The 15,266-nt window shown below is 37.0% G+C and overlaps 1 protein-coding gene across 33 annotated transcripts in view; it reads left to right on the plus strand.

The window, feature by feature from the left end:
* LOC137468721 (uncharacterized) overlaps positions 1-15,266 on the plus strand; it is a 296,780-nt gene that overhangs the window by 199,752 nt on the left and 81,762 nt on the right. For 21 of the 33 annotated variants that reach the window (XR_010996142.1, XR_010996148.1, XR_010996139.1 and 18 more), the window contains one exon: positions 4,831-4,879. The exons of the other annotated variants lie outside the window; for them this stretch is intronic. Coding sequence is in view for 5 of the 21 variants with exons in the window: in XM_068180669.1 (XP_068036770.1) it covers positions 4,831-4,879 (49 nt within the window). In the remaining 16 variants the exon portion in view is untranslated. The remainder of the gene's footprint in view (positions 1-4,830; positions 4,880-15,266) is intronic. 33 annotated transcript variants of the gene reach the window in all.

Consider the following 15,266-nt stretch of genomic DNA (forward strand, 5'->3'; position numbering starts at 1 on the left):
CATATTTGGTGCAAACGTAAATGTGATAGTAGAGTTTTTGCAAATCATTATGGAATTTATTTGCTGGTGCGTGGAAGTAATTTCTCCAGGGTTACTGAATTAGATACTGTTAATTTAAAATATGCACATACTCACCTTGTTACTGCAAAGCTAACTTTAAAATGTTTTAGTCTGATATTCCTAGTTTTGCCTAGAAGGTTTTACTGAAATAATGAACACATGCTAGTGTACTACTCCCAGAGGTTTTCTTTTCTATTTTGGTTGGTGAAGGGTTGTGTTATAAATCACAGAAAGTTATTCTCAAAAAACTTTATGAACAGTCTTTAAATCCAGAATAATTGTTTTTTTCTGATAGCATGACTGAAATGTAAAATCTAATATATGAAGCAACAAAGATTTTCTTAAAAACTTAAAACATTATAAATTTAGCTTTTGATTGCAGACACCAAATCAACATTTTCCTTCACTAAGAAATCTATCGTCTATACGAAGAAGCAAAAAAATCATGCTTTCATCAGATAAATCAGCATTCTGTATTCATAAGCTTAAAGTTTGAAATGCATAGACACTGCATTATATTTTTAAATCCAAAACCAGTAGATTAATTTTTTTCTTTATAATTAGGCTGATAAATAGCTGATTAGTTACTTTTCCTGCCTTTAAAAAAGGTGAAGAATATAAAGTATTCTCTATTGTGCTATTTTTATTTTTAACAGTTGTCAGGAATAATGTGTCTCTAATCTTCCTACTTGGAGGGCTTTATGTTTTATGTTTGTTTGCAAACACATAATGAAAGAGTGCAATTATAAAGCTTAACTTCATTGTAATTTTGTATCTTAGATTTTGCTCCATAGAAATGCTGAAGTCTCAGTTACCCATTTCAGAGCAGTAAATCAATATATTTTCCATTCAGAAAAACAAATTCTTGCTTTTTAGTTATATTTTTATTGATCATTAGATATTAATATTTCATGTTTTAGTAGTGCAGTGTAAGTGGTACATATTGTTATGCTCTTTGAATAAAAGTTACAAATATATTTATAAAATGCTTTCACTTATATGGAAGAAAAAGAACTCTAAACATCGTGGAACAATTTCAGTTTATCAAGAAAACATTGCTTTTGTAAAAATAGCTTTATTTCTCAGTAGATTCTGCTGTGTGTTTTAAAACTTTAGAAGTGAAACAGGGCTGTTTCGTTTTGTCTTATGAGTTTGTTAGTTTTCTGGTTTTTTTTTTTTTAGCAAGGATTTAATTCATATAAACTAAGCACTTTGTTCTATATGTTCTAAATTCCAGCAATGAGATAAATAAATTGGTGGATTGGATGGAACACAATTATTGAATTTTGGCAGAACTTCAGTGAACTCTGCCATGAAAGATTAATGTGCACAGTGCGCTCTTAGATTCTAAAGTAACAGAGTAAGATAAGGGAACTGCATAACAGGCTCCAACCTTTGTGGTTTAGAGAAAATAGAAAACCATGGGCAAATGTTAACTTTTGGTATAAACTGCTAATGATAATGTTTTGTCATCTGGGTGATAAAAACCACAGGAGTAGACAAGAAAATCCAATTTAACACAAATTCTCTTCACTTCTTTCTTACTCTGCTTCCCATTTTTCAGTATTAGAATAGTCAGAGTTGCTCTATGTTCGTAGGAAAAGGAGAACAGAGCAGGCAGGGTACTTACAATATCCTGTAATGTAATGTCCTGATGGAATCCCTCCACATCTGCATGTGTCATATGTCAGTTTTTACTACAGTCACAATTTTGGTTTATGATTATGGTGTATTGATTTCAGAATACAAGTAAAATTGTACTGGCTGGATGAAGGCTACATGGAGTCATAGTAATGGTTGTTATTATTCCCTCTCTCTCTCTCTCTCTCTCTCTACCAAACCTTGATTGTTTAAAACATTTGCTTCAATTGACAATTTGTGGTTATAATCACAAAATCTTATTCCTTTTGGCTTTTAAATGATTACTGCACCTAAATAATGTTTTAAATTGAGAACAAAGATGTGTTGTCCTGCCAATCAGGCTCCCTCGGCAGGACCAATAGGATTGCAAAAACTTTTTAGTATTTTCAGTCAGTTTGCTTTTGGGGAGAACAGGCATGACATCCACCCTGCTCTGGGGAAAGCGCTGCCGCTTTGTTGACTTTTCGCTACTCCTGGGAGCAATGCCTCTGCCTGCTCAACCTCTCCAGCACCCTGAACCTAAGCCCACATGTTTTCTTTTCCTCAGATATGTGCAGCAGCAAGCACCAGCCCCTGGCCCCAGAGCTGGTTTCCAGGAGGGCTCAGGGACTGGCGGCACGGTGGGCAGGCTCCAGCATGACTGCAGACACAGGGGCTGCCTGACTGGCTGGGCATGGGGATGTGGCTCAATGCACCCAAAATGTTTGGAATCAGAGGCAGTGAGACAGGGAGGATACATGGTAGGATTTTTCCTCTGTTTGCTTCTTGCTTCCAGACTGTCAACCTGCTCCTAAGGCTGTGTGCTCGGCTCAGTGTTTTAAAATGGCAGGTATCCAGAATCTTAGATATAGTTCATGACTTCAAAGACATTTCTTCTCTCCTTCGCGGCCACATCCTTAAGCTCATGATGACAGCATTATGAGTGGGATAGTTAAAGAGGTATAAGGGCAAGGGACTGATCCAGTGCCCATTGCAGTCAGCAGAGAGAATCCCCCTGACTACATGTCTTTGGATTCCACACCCTGCGACTTGACTGTTCTTCCCCCTCAGTTCCTGATGGCACTAGCATGACTAGCATTGCCATCCTACTCAAGCAGCTTCCTTGTCTTCATTGGCACTCCTCAAAGAGAAAGGTTTCCTGAGTAAAAGGCTTGAATGTGCCTTCCTTGTGCTGTAAAGAAGCAGAGTCCGAGTGCTTATTTTGGCTATTTACAGTCCTTTCCCTTGTCTTTCTCCTCTTCTTGACATGACTCTTGTTCCAGACCTTGATTTATCAATTCATATCACCATTTCAAGTGGATTCAGTGTGTGCAGCTACCTGTCTGTATCCCCATTAAAATGCTGCATTTGTGTATGTCCATGATTAAATGAATTTATATTCTAGGCCTATTGTTTTGATAATCAGGCACATTTTTCTTTCAATAAGGTTGATTCCAAGATACTTTCATCTTCAAACAAAAAAAGGATACTTTTATCTTTTTTATAAAACTGTAGAATGCTTCAATCTTTGTTTGCCCTATAAATGTGTTTAGTTGGAAAACCTTTAAAAAGTTATATTCAGAGTATGTCTGTATTTTAAAGTAGACAATGATCCTTTTTTCTTTTAAGTAATTCACAGAAATGGCCACTGTTTTTAGCAATGAAAAAATGTTACCGCAGATAACTAAAGAATAGTAGTAGGAATATTGTGCCTTCTTTGCATGGCTAATACATGTATTTGCAGTGTGAAGTCAAGATATGCTTTGTGGGCTGTTAAAATACTCAATCTTAGAATATTATAGAATATTTTTGCAAAAGTTGTATATACGACCCCGTGAACACTCCCTATATAACTTTAATGCCTAATAGCGGACTGAAGGTTGAAATGCTACCAGGTGTCGCATGTGAGGTTCCGGGATGCCCAGACAAAAAGGTGCCTTAAAGCAAAGCCTGCTGCTCCCTCTCTGCTGGCCCGGGGAGCCCTGCCTGCTGCAAGAGCAGCAGCTCCCTGGGGTGCCAAGCTGGGGGCACCGGGCCCCGCGGCCCCGGAGCAGCTGCGCAGAGCAAGGCGGGAGAGCGGAGCGAGGGCAGGAGCAAAGCCAAGGCACTTGTGACTGCACAGAGCATTTGTTCTGCATGGTAGAGAGGGAGCAAGCGGCTGGTTTGGGATCCGAGCTCTGCTCTGAGCCTTTCTCTGAGCGGGGCCACTGTCTTTCAGCTGCCATCCCAGAGGCCTTGGCAGAGTGTGGAGAAGTTTTGTGGGCAGAGCACTGGGAGAAGGTTCAGTCCTGTGAGGGATCCTCTGGGACTTCATGAGTAACAGCAAAATTTAACACCTGAGCTATATGCAGAAAATATGAGACAGGTGAATGCGGGTTCTGAGATCCATAACTATGTGGAAACCTTTCTTTCAAGCATGGTAATGGATTATTAAGCAGTGTAAATTCTAATGAAGAGATGTTTGAATGCTTTTTAAGTTACCTGCAGGTAGTGCAGGTCAGCAGAGCAAGTTATCCTAAAACATAATCTGTAAAATGATGTACCTTGTGTTTTACAAATTTGCACATCCTGGTGTCCATTTCTGAGGAGTCTGTCCCTGGGCATGCCACATCTCCCAGGGGCTGAGAGTTACAAAAGCTTGACCTTTCCCTTCCACTGGGATATACAAAATCTTGCATGTCAACATTATGGTCTTCCAAAATATAGCAAGAGTGTTGTGAATAAGAAGAGTTTTGCAGAAATCTGAAAGTTCTTTTTTAACTGTGAGAAATGAGGAACAGTAATGTAAAAAAAGCTGTTATACTTGGGTGGGGCAAGAGGGAGTAGGGGAGGAAGGTTTGAGTTTAGAAAACCCAACCAAGTCATGTAACTCACAATGTTTGAAACCTATGAAAATATTGATGACAGAATTGAAATTGTGTTATGCTGGCAGATCACAGCTAAAATTGCTTTTTGTGGTCTCAGAGCACTGCTGAAGCAGCAAGAGTATTTGACTAAAATACAGTTTTAATAGTAGGAAAGAAACAAGTACCAGAAAGGAATTCCAAATGCTTACAAGGTATCTCATTTGGGGACATGCATTAGTTTGGTAAATTCTGATTCCCAGACTGGCAATAATGATTGTTACTGTATAACCTTTATGACTTTCAGAGCAAGAGAAGCCAACTTGAGGAGCATGCGTATTGTGATACCCTCAGTGGTAAGTACCCTAACTGCAATCAAGTTTATTACATTTTTGTAGAGTGGAGGCCTTTTCAAGACCACACTTGATGCAGCTTAGTCACACAACAGCTTCAAATGGCATTCTGGAATAATAGGGCAGTAATGTGATACAGTCCATAATGAAAATCAGTGTAAAGCACAGGTGGTTGCAAGCATTTGTGTGGTCACATATAAAACCTTTGCTATGGGTACAAGCTACTGCTTTCCCATTGAGGAAAGTATAATTAAAAGTGGTTTCCAGATGTGCTGGCACATATCTGCTGTTTTTAAAGGGGAATTTTGCAAATACAAACTGAACTGTGTTGCATTCATCGTTGTAAAGCCGTTGATGGTTTTTCAGGTAATAAAAAGATTGGAGGTATCAACACTCACTGTAAAATTGAGGTGTCTTTAGGCAACAGCATTTTGTGTTGACATTGTGTTCTTAGGATTCCCTGTGAGTAGTTCATAGCTGAGCTGTGACAAATATGCAAAATTTTTCTGGGCAAAAATTAACACATATTTCATGAAAACATGATAGTTGATTCCTTGCTAGTGATTTCATTTTTTACCAGGTAGATGTAGCAAATTTGTATGGTTTTGCTTGTTTGTTTTCAGTGCAATGAATAAATGATTTTGTAAAACATTAGGATTCAGTTTCTTTAAACAAATTTTCAAGATGCAATAATCAGGAAACTAGAAAAATGCAATATGTTGAAAATAGACCTTTAATTTCACTTCACACAGAAAGCAGAAAAGATTCCACTTATAAGCTTCTGTGATTCATCCTTCCTACCTGGAAGAAAATAAATCTGAAAAAAATTAGAAAAGTGATAGGCTTTAAAATATTGCTGAGAGAAGATTACAGATCTTTCCTTTTTGCTAAATAAACAACCTGTTTGTCCTAATATCCCACTGATTTTGGTAAAGCTAGTATTTCCCCTAGAAATGTTGTTACTAAAATAAAATCCCTGTTTCAGAAGTAAGTTTTTGCAGTTCCAGAAGTTTTAGTTACTGCTGCAACTTGGAATAACCACAAGGGAAGACTGTTGTGCCTGCCACCTTCTTACTCACTCTTCTTCTAGCATTGCAGAGGTACTCATAACTATGATTTTGAGTTGGTTCTGAAAAAAATGAAAGGTGTGATCTACTAGTCTGAGAGTCTTGGACTATTCGCCAGGCTACTAAATGATGAGAGAAGGTTTTTAGGATGTCCTGTGTAATATTGCCACACGTGTCCGCATATTTTCTTTACTTACTTCCACAGATGTGACTTGTAGGCTCCCTTTTTAAGTGAGAGTCTAATCCTTAGCAATTATCTTAGGGAAACACTGATATTGAGTAAATCAAAAGGATTTCTGGATTTTTCTCTTAGTTGGACTCTTTCATACCGCAGTTGCTTTTTTCATTTAAATCTTTCTTTCTTGACTAAGCAGGATCTAAAATCTCTTTTTAGGTGTATAAATGTTGGAACATTTTGCAGATGATTTAGGCAGAAAAATTGCTGCTGAGATCAAATAATTTTTAATATAAAACTTAACATATTTTCTGTACCTAAGTTTTTGGTTTAGCTTTTCTGTCTGACACCTTTTAAGTTCTTACAATGACATTGATGGATTCAGTGAGGGATGCACAAAGCAACCTTGGTAGCAAATTGCCCTGTGTCTTTGATTTTTCTGGAATAATGTAATAAGTTTCTGTGATTCTGGTGCTGCTAAGCAAGAGTGCTCTGGCTTTAACAATTTCATGCCTCTGAGGCAAAGGGTCCAGACCAGCTCATTGCATCTGGTCTGTGAATGGGGACTTCTTGAGGATGCAATGGAATGGATGACAATCAATAAGGATATTAATAACATCATAGTGAAAATGCTGATTTCACCAATGCTCTAGTACATCTGACCTTTTTCTTTTAATGCATGTACATTGTGATGGCTATGGTATATTATAAATGTTCTATTGTGGCACAAAGACTTCAAATTTGTGCTTCCACTGACAGTTTTACAAGGATATATTTACTAACACATACACATACATTTAATATTAAACCACATTTAAATCACTGCTTGCCCAGGAGGTAGGATTTTAGCACTGAGCCATTATGTTTGGGTATTTTTCTGGCAAAATACCATTTGACATGAAACTTAGAAAGGTCTAAAAGAATACAGACATTCAGATGTGAAAATGTGCAAAATGAACACTACCTGGCACCTAAATTACACTCTGCTGCAATTAAGACTTGTTAATAGTCAGTCCTCTGAACTGGCTACTCACATCAGAGACCAGCCCTGGCCAGACCCTTACAGTTTTTTACATAACCATTTTGTGTAAAGGACCAGTTTCTACAGAAGGTCAGGTTGGTTAGACAAAAAAAGTAGTTTACTGAAAAAAAAGATTATTTAAATGCTGGGGAGGTTGCTTCCTTGGCAACTGCAGAATTTTGTGTGCTTTTTGATTATTCCCATTCCTATTATTTGGAAAGTAAAATGCTGCCTGAGTGGGGGAGACGTGGAAAGGTGTTTTGGGGCTGTGCATCAAGGAGCATGAAAAAGGCAGTTCATTGGATGGCAAAGATCCTGCCCTGACCCATAGACACAGAAGTCAACCCAGCAAAGGTACATCACCCCTCTAGGGCAGCAAACCTGTCCAGTGTAGCTCAAACAGATGAGGCACTGCTCCTCTGGGGTATAAACCTCTCCCAGACACACAGTACCATTCTGTAAGAGGCCAGGGAGTTGATGACTGAGAGTGGAGAACCTGTTACATATATATATGATGCCATTGCTGCTATGTACTGCCACTTTGGCAAGGATTTCCTCTTCTGAACATCTATGTCCTGTTTTTTGGGTAATATTCCAGATTCAACAAGTGCAGTGCTCTCTATTTCACCAAGAAAAAGAATTTATAGTCCCTGCTTGATGCTGCATTTGTTCTCTATTTAGAATACCTTTTTTTTAATTTTTTTTTTTTTTTTTGTCTTGGGCTTTGAACTGTTGATGTGAATATTTTCTTAAGATATTTCTTTCTATAAATCAGGAGCATTGCCAGCACTTTTAATGCCTCCCAGATACCCATCCTTCATCTTAAATTAAAGACTTCTGGTTGTGGCTTCACAATTAGTTGCCATAAGAATATAGTCTGTTATGTTAGAAGTCTTGGCTAAGGCCTTGGGAAGACTGTGCCACAGGAAAAAAAAAAAAGAATACTCTTTAATATTAAGACTGATTTTTAAAAAGTATATCCCTAGGATGAAAAAAATTAGGGAGGAGAAAGACACATTCAAAATATTGTTAAAAATAATCTTCACATATTTTGATGAAATGATTTTACAGAACTTGAAGACAGATCAAAAAGTAATTATCATGTGTGTCAGTAATTTTTTTAAGTTTCATAACTTTATGATCTCTGAAATAGAAAAAAAGCCTATCATTTATCTTATAAATAAAGGTGAAGGGAAAGGTGAATCAGATCAAGTTAAATATTTACGATTAGAATATATTGAAATATTTCATTTTGTCTTGTTTTTCTATATCTATATTAGTCTTTGGGAGAAAGAAAACCATAAAGATAATTTTGAACTTTAAACCAGAACTTTTTAATCTTGAAAATATTTAAATAGAATATTTAAACAATTTCAAAACCCTCTCTGCTTTTTTAAATGACAAGTAAATTTACGCATTTCCTTGCAAATAACTTTATTTTTAAAGAAATTGCCTTTTTTGAGGCAAAATTGTCAAAAGTATTTCCTGCTTACTCTATCATGTGACAAATGTATATTTTGCACTTCTTCAATTGTTGTGCTTGTGATTTTGTACAATGTGAAGCATTAATAAATTATTAGTTCAAGATGTGAGTTTTCATGTTCATTCTTAAAAAATGATAGTAGAAACGTATGGAAAATCTAGTTTCAAAGGCTTTGGCTTTGGCTTTGGATAAGCCTCATATGTTCATGGAAGTAAGACCACTGAAACCATCAGAAGTGGTGTGCTTAGTGATTTACTTGAGGTCAGTATGTGTTCCACCATTATAAATATATTATATGAGACCTGCACACAGATAGTTACACTGCAAATAATCTTGAATACAGCCATGCAGTAATTGCTGCCCTGAACTTTCACCTCCTTTGGGTTTTCCCCCAGTGCCTGGGAAACCTGTGCAGTGCATGTCTGTAGCCAGAGCAGCATGAACAGCAGCAGGACGGAGTCCTTGGGATACCAGAGGTGTTCTTCCATACCCTACTGTCCAGCTGGGTGACTCTGATCACTTGCCTTCTTCCAAGCCCTCCATTAAACTGGGCTGAAATCCCTTGGTATTTTGCTGCTTCCCAATAGCATCCTGTTGAAATGTTTCAGTGTTGTTTAAGGAAGGCTTAAAGACACAGCTCTTAGTAGGCTTGTCATTCAACGTGATTATACTCTGCTTTTTACAGGTCTTGTGAAGGAATATCTGCTTTCAGCCAGAAATGTGTCTTCTATTCTTGTGCAGGGTCATCACTTGTGGCAGTAGCATTGAAGACAAATATATCCCCATCTCTCCTGTCTTGCATAACTATTTCTATTATTTTCTAATCGAGTGCTTCAGAGTTGAGGTTGTTTCTGATCAGTGCTGATTCAACTACTGGATGTACAGAAAAGCAAGTATGTTCTGAGTATTATTTTCACTTTTGTGTGAGGCAACTAGGAGAAGCTTTTATTTTGAGCTACCCAGTCTCTCCTAGAACTGCCTTCCAAGTCCAGGTGATTAAAGTGATATTCTATATCTCTGAGCAAAGAGCTTTAGCTGTTCAGGGGCAGAACATGAGTTTCTCTCTCTGTCAGTAACTCAGTAAAAATGCATGTCTGTGCAGTGTGTGCAGTTGCTGTTGACAGACACTCCCTGTTAGCTTGGAACCGTGTTGGTAGTCTGGCTCACAATATCCCATTTTGGGCACTGGACAGCAAGAAGCGAGCAGAGTGGAGTGACAATAATCAGAGATCCTAAAGTTCTGATTTACAAGGAATGTTTGAATCAAGTGGAGTCATTAGCCAAATGTGTTAGGAAGGACAAGAATAACTGGTGGTGCCATGTGGACACGTAGAGGTTCCCTTGTGTTCTCTTCAGCCTATCTTCCCATTTCCTCCACCATTTTCCATATTCCCTATTACTTCACCCTGCCCACTCCAACACACACAGTTTTCTAACTTTTCAGGGGGAATTTATGCACAGTGTTTCTAGCTGTTAAGCTTGTAAAGAGTTGATCAGGAAAATTTAACTTCTTTCATTACAATTAATGTCTCCTGTTTGGCAAATTGATTTCTATGGCAAGAGCTACTTTAGGGGATGACATTGTTAAAAGAGGTCTTTTCAGCATTTATCATGGCTCCTATTTCCAGCTGTATTTCCTAATGTAGTGCCTGAATACTTCCATTGATTTCTGAAATAACAAGGAACAACCTTCCTGGAGCTCTTGGTCCAGGAGCAAAATTTCTCTGTTTTATTTTTTTCTCCATCCATTGTTCTCATGGGCCTCTAAAATGTACCACTGAAAATTCAATGTGAGTCTTGCTTCAGAAAAGCTTAAATAATGGGAAGTCCTTATCTAGCAAATTCTGGATAGATGACAAAAAAACCAAACCAAAACAAAACAACCCACAACCAAAAAAACCCAACAAAAAAAGAAACCCCCCCCCCAAAAAAAAAAAAAAAAAAAAAATAAAACCAGAACAACCCAAACCCTTTAAACCCTAACCAATTATAAATATTTCAACTTCAGCATGGCAGCTTCCTAAGTGGTTAAGAAAGTGCCCATGGGATGATCCTGTACTTCTAGAATAGCTGAAGATAAATTGGGATTTGAACATTGTGGTAATTTTGTTTGGATTTTACTTTAGCCTTTTCTTACCACTAAGTGAAACAGACATGTACAATGCTAAGAATGTGTGTCTAATGCTAAACAAATCCCTTTGTACATAAACCATGAGTACATGGAGTCTGTATTTTGCCAATAGATTCAGTAACATACTATAATTAAGATTTGAGAACACATTAATGACAAACCCTTGATAAAAATGGTGACCTGCAAAGCCTTAGTGTGTAAGCTAGAGCTGCACTAGGATACTTCCTTTAAAATATGGTGGATATTGGACACCAAGAAATGCATCAAATATCATCAAAGTTATGCAGATAACTTCTTGTCCAAAGTGTTCAAAGTAATGTTCAGATTTTCTCTTTTGATGTGAATGGGGAGTTACTAGGGCAGAATACATCCCATAACATGATAATAAAGACCTGTTCCTCCTGAGCAACCGGGTGTCTTCCTCACTAAGTCCTGACTGTTTGCCTCAGTGCTCTACAAAGCAAATTTACAGACCTTGTTTGCCAGGAAGTTCTCAAACTGGAAAGCAAACATAGGATGGAGACAAAATATACCAGGGCATCCAAACCAAGTCTAGCAGAGCAAATAGAAAACATCAACAAAAATAAATTGAGTGAGGAACCAGAGGATGTGTTGGAGATGTTTGCTTTCTTGAAGAAAATGAAAAAAAATTCCAATTTGCTGTGTTTTGAATACAACTGACCGGGGGAAAAAAAGAGTAAAAAAAACCCCAACTCTATGAAGGACAGGAAAGAAGTTGGGAAAGTAAAGCAATATAATTCATGATGGAGTTAAGACCATGTGGTCTTAAAATACAGCAAGAAGGATGCTAGAAATAAAATTTAGATACAAGCAGGTTTCATATTACCTACAGATCACTAGGAAATGTGAGGTTACCGAGTAGAAGGTGTGCATAAGAATCTGTGTGTGCACTGAAAACTGGAGTTTTCAAAGGCAAACTGGGTTTGCAGTTAGAGACATATCTAGATAATATTAAAACATGAACAACTGATCACCAGATCCTGGTTCATAGTTGGATGTAAATTTAGAAAAATTCATCTTGTTGAAACTGTAGAGTAGTACCACAGAATGTCAAAGAGGAATCTTGGAAAGGATGTTTTCTAGTCAGTACCTGCTTATTTTTAAGCAGTGTAATCCACTTGAGTGGTGTGGACGTTGAAAATTCTTTTTTCTTTTAATCTTTTCAGGTAGAAAATTTTCTGTTTCTTTGGGTTTCAAAAAAAATAATAGAAAAAAGAACAAACTATTTTCTTTCATGAACTGTTTGATTCCTTATCAGCTATATCCTTCCCAAGTTTTTCCAGCTTTCTCCTGCTGAGTTCAGCACAGGTGGGTTTTTTTCAGGTGTTAGACAATACTTTTGATGTTGCCTGCACCCTGAATTTTTCTGGTGTGTGTTTGGTCTGCCAAGGTGCTGAAAATTTCTATTTGAACACCTTAAAGATGACAAATGAGGTCAAAATTATGATGCAACCAGTCCAGGAATGAGGCAGGATCTGGTCTTGCTGCTGCCCTTCTGTGCTGGGTTTCTATTTAACTCAAAGCATAATTTATCTTCTGAGCAGAAAACTGTGGTTTTTTTTTTTGTTGTTTTTTTTTTGTTTGTTTGTTTGTTTGTTTGTTTGTTTTGGGGGGGGGCAAACTGTTATTTTTATATTGCTTTTAAAAATCAAGATGTTGAGAAGACTTGTTATTTCCAGAAAAAACTCACAGAGGAAGAGTATCCAAGGAATCAGAATTAAAAACCTGAATTTACAGTGGGATTTAAAGGACACAAGAGTGTCTACAATAGATGTCAGGTTTCTGATGAGATTGCAGAAATTGAGGAGCAGAAAAGGAAACAAATAGGGGTCTGTTGTGACCAAAGTTATGAAAGAGAGAGGAGAAGGGAACACCACAAGGAAGTGGATAATCCTGGATAAGATTTCAAAGTTTTCAGAGCATACCCAAATCAAACCTCTGTGGTCTCTGACATTTTGCCTGTTACAAACCAGTGCAACATTCCATCCAAGAAATGTATGTTGAAAATGAGTTTTAAACTGGAATACTTCATTAGAGTGTGTTCCTGAGTAATGAGCAAGTAAGGGGTGAGAAATTACTCAGCCTAGGAAGTGATTATGGTGGCATGGGAGACTGATGATATACAGCTCTCAGACCAGAAAAACTGGTGGATGAAATTGGAAGTGAAATTGCTGCTTTACTCTGTTTCTGAGGTGGCATTTCTGCAAAAGAATAAAACCAAGATTTTTGGTACTAAGAACATGAAATATGCTTCCCCCTGCCTGCCAAATCTCAAGTTAAATGTCTATACTGCTTTCAGAGATACAATTTTTAAGATGTCCTGTCGTGAATCATGTGTCATCTTACAGAAAGTCTTCAAGCAAGAACAAAGTCATTTTCCCCCTTATACACAATATGGGTAATGAGACACAACTGAAAACAGGAAAAGAGCTTTCAATAGGAAATATAGGAAATACTTAAAAAAATATTTACAAAACAGAGGAGGAAGCATCAGGCCCATTATCCTAGAATTAAAGTACTAGTTCAGCAATTTTCTGTTTATTTTCTAGTCATGAACATTGGTTTCTGGTTTTCTTCTTGCCAGCTATAGGCACATAAAGCCTCAGTTAAAACAAAAAAAACAGACTGATTTTTTGTTCTGTTGCCTGTGTAACAACTGTTCTCTTCTCAGCAGTTTAATGTGATATCACATTAGTAAGAAAAATGACCTATATAAAGATTGTGTGCACCATACCCTGGTGGAAAATATGCCAGAATAAAGTTGAAAGGATTTATTTCTAACAATCTAATTGAGAAGAAGTTAGGAAGGAGTAGTGGTCTTGTTATACGGATGATTTTCATTTATTTGGGTCTGCTGATTATCAAACACTTCAGGCTTTACCTCTGAGAAGACAAAAGTGGTATCAAAGTGATTTCCACCAATTTACTAGCAGCGGGAAAGCAAAAGACCTTGGTGTTAAATTAAGAATTCAGGTTTGAAATAAAAAAATTCTGTATATAATTCCTGTGGGCCTTTTGGGAGATTTTTTTCTGTGTTTCTCTGTAACATACTGATTTATCTACTGCTCTTACTTTTGGTTTTCTTTAGAGCTCAACCTCCAAAAGAACAGTGCATTTAAAATTCAGCATTAAATTAATAAAGGCCTGTCATACTAGAAATCTGTAGTGGCATCACTTGGGTTTTTTGAGTTGGCCTCATCTTCATTCTGAAATCCAGTTGGGAAGTTTTATTTTCCTGCTTCTATCTTGATCTGTTCTGCTCAATCACTTCCTATTGTTCATTTCCAGTTGTATTCCTGCCTATTTTTCCATGTTGGAAACATTTGCATCACACATGCACTGGACACTTCTTTGTTTAGTAACCTTTGATTGTTGCTTTTGCAAAGATTTTGCTAATACTGGTTATGAGGCATAGCTTTAGGGTTTTTTCAAATAAAGAAGTGCCATAAGGCATTTCTGTTCAATTAAGTTATTCAAATTTTATGTTTATGCAGGTAATTAAATGAGATCCTTGTGTGTTTTTCTTACAGTGCTTTAGTTCAGCTTGGTCTGCGTTTGCTCATGCCAAGCAGTATTTTCTAACATTTTGAAATCATTCCTTACTCTCATAGTTCAGTTGTAGCTTTTCAAAAATTGCCTGTAGTTTCTGGGATAAAAAGTTTGCTTACAGTACCTTCAGACGAGGCAAAGAAGTAGAAATTAATAATCATTCATTGAAACTTTTCATGTTGTTATATTGTTCTCAGGTGCCCATTCTTGGAGAGTTTGGGAAATATTTCCATAATCTGATGCTAAAAGACAGTTCAGAAAATTAGGCAATTGGAATTTATCTTTGGAAAAGCCTCTCTGTCCATTGATAGGCATGGAAATGTGCCGTCTTAAATAAATTAATATTTATTTAATATTAATTTATCTAATATATCTATTAATTTATCTAATATAAATTAGATACCAGAAGCTGAGCTACAGGAAAACTATTGCCCTTTGTTTTGAGCTCTTGTAAAGTGTGTTATTAAGCTTGAGGAAAATTAGAGGAGGATTCTCATAACTGACCTGAAGCAAATTTCAAAATTCCCACCTCACTCTTTTCTCCAAGAGTTGAAGTAGTGCATAGTTTCCTTATGCTTTGAAGTCTACATTGCCTTTTATTTAGGGACAGTCTTGCATGACTCTAAACAATGACCTTCTGTATTTTAATCTGGGAAGAACAAGTTCTGTGTCTCAGAGAACATATTCCCCATGATATTTGCTGAAAGTTTATACATAGCAAAGTTCTCTTTTATGTATCTTGGCATACATTTTAGTTTTATTCCTGGAGACCAGCTCCTACGTCATTATAACTTCTATTATAAATCTAAGAAAATGTCAATATTCCATCTGAAGGACTACGCTAAATGCAGAAATTGGGTTGTGCTCTACACATACATTGCTCATCCCATGAAGGATGCAAAAGCAGCCATTTTTGTGTGTTTCAAAAAATAGCCCAAGCATG

The sequence above is a fragment of the Anomalospiza imberbis genome, chromosome 2 (assembly GCF_031753505.1).
Source record: "Anomalospiza imberbis isolate Cuckoo-Finch-1a 21T00152 chromosome 2, ASM3175350v1, whole genome shotgun sequence".
Lineage (NCBI taxonomy): Eukaryota > Metazoa > Chordata > Aves > Passeriformes > Viduidae > Anomalospiza > Anomalospiza imberbis.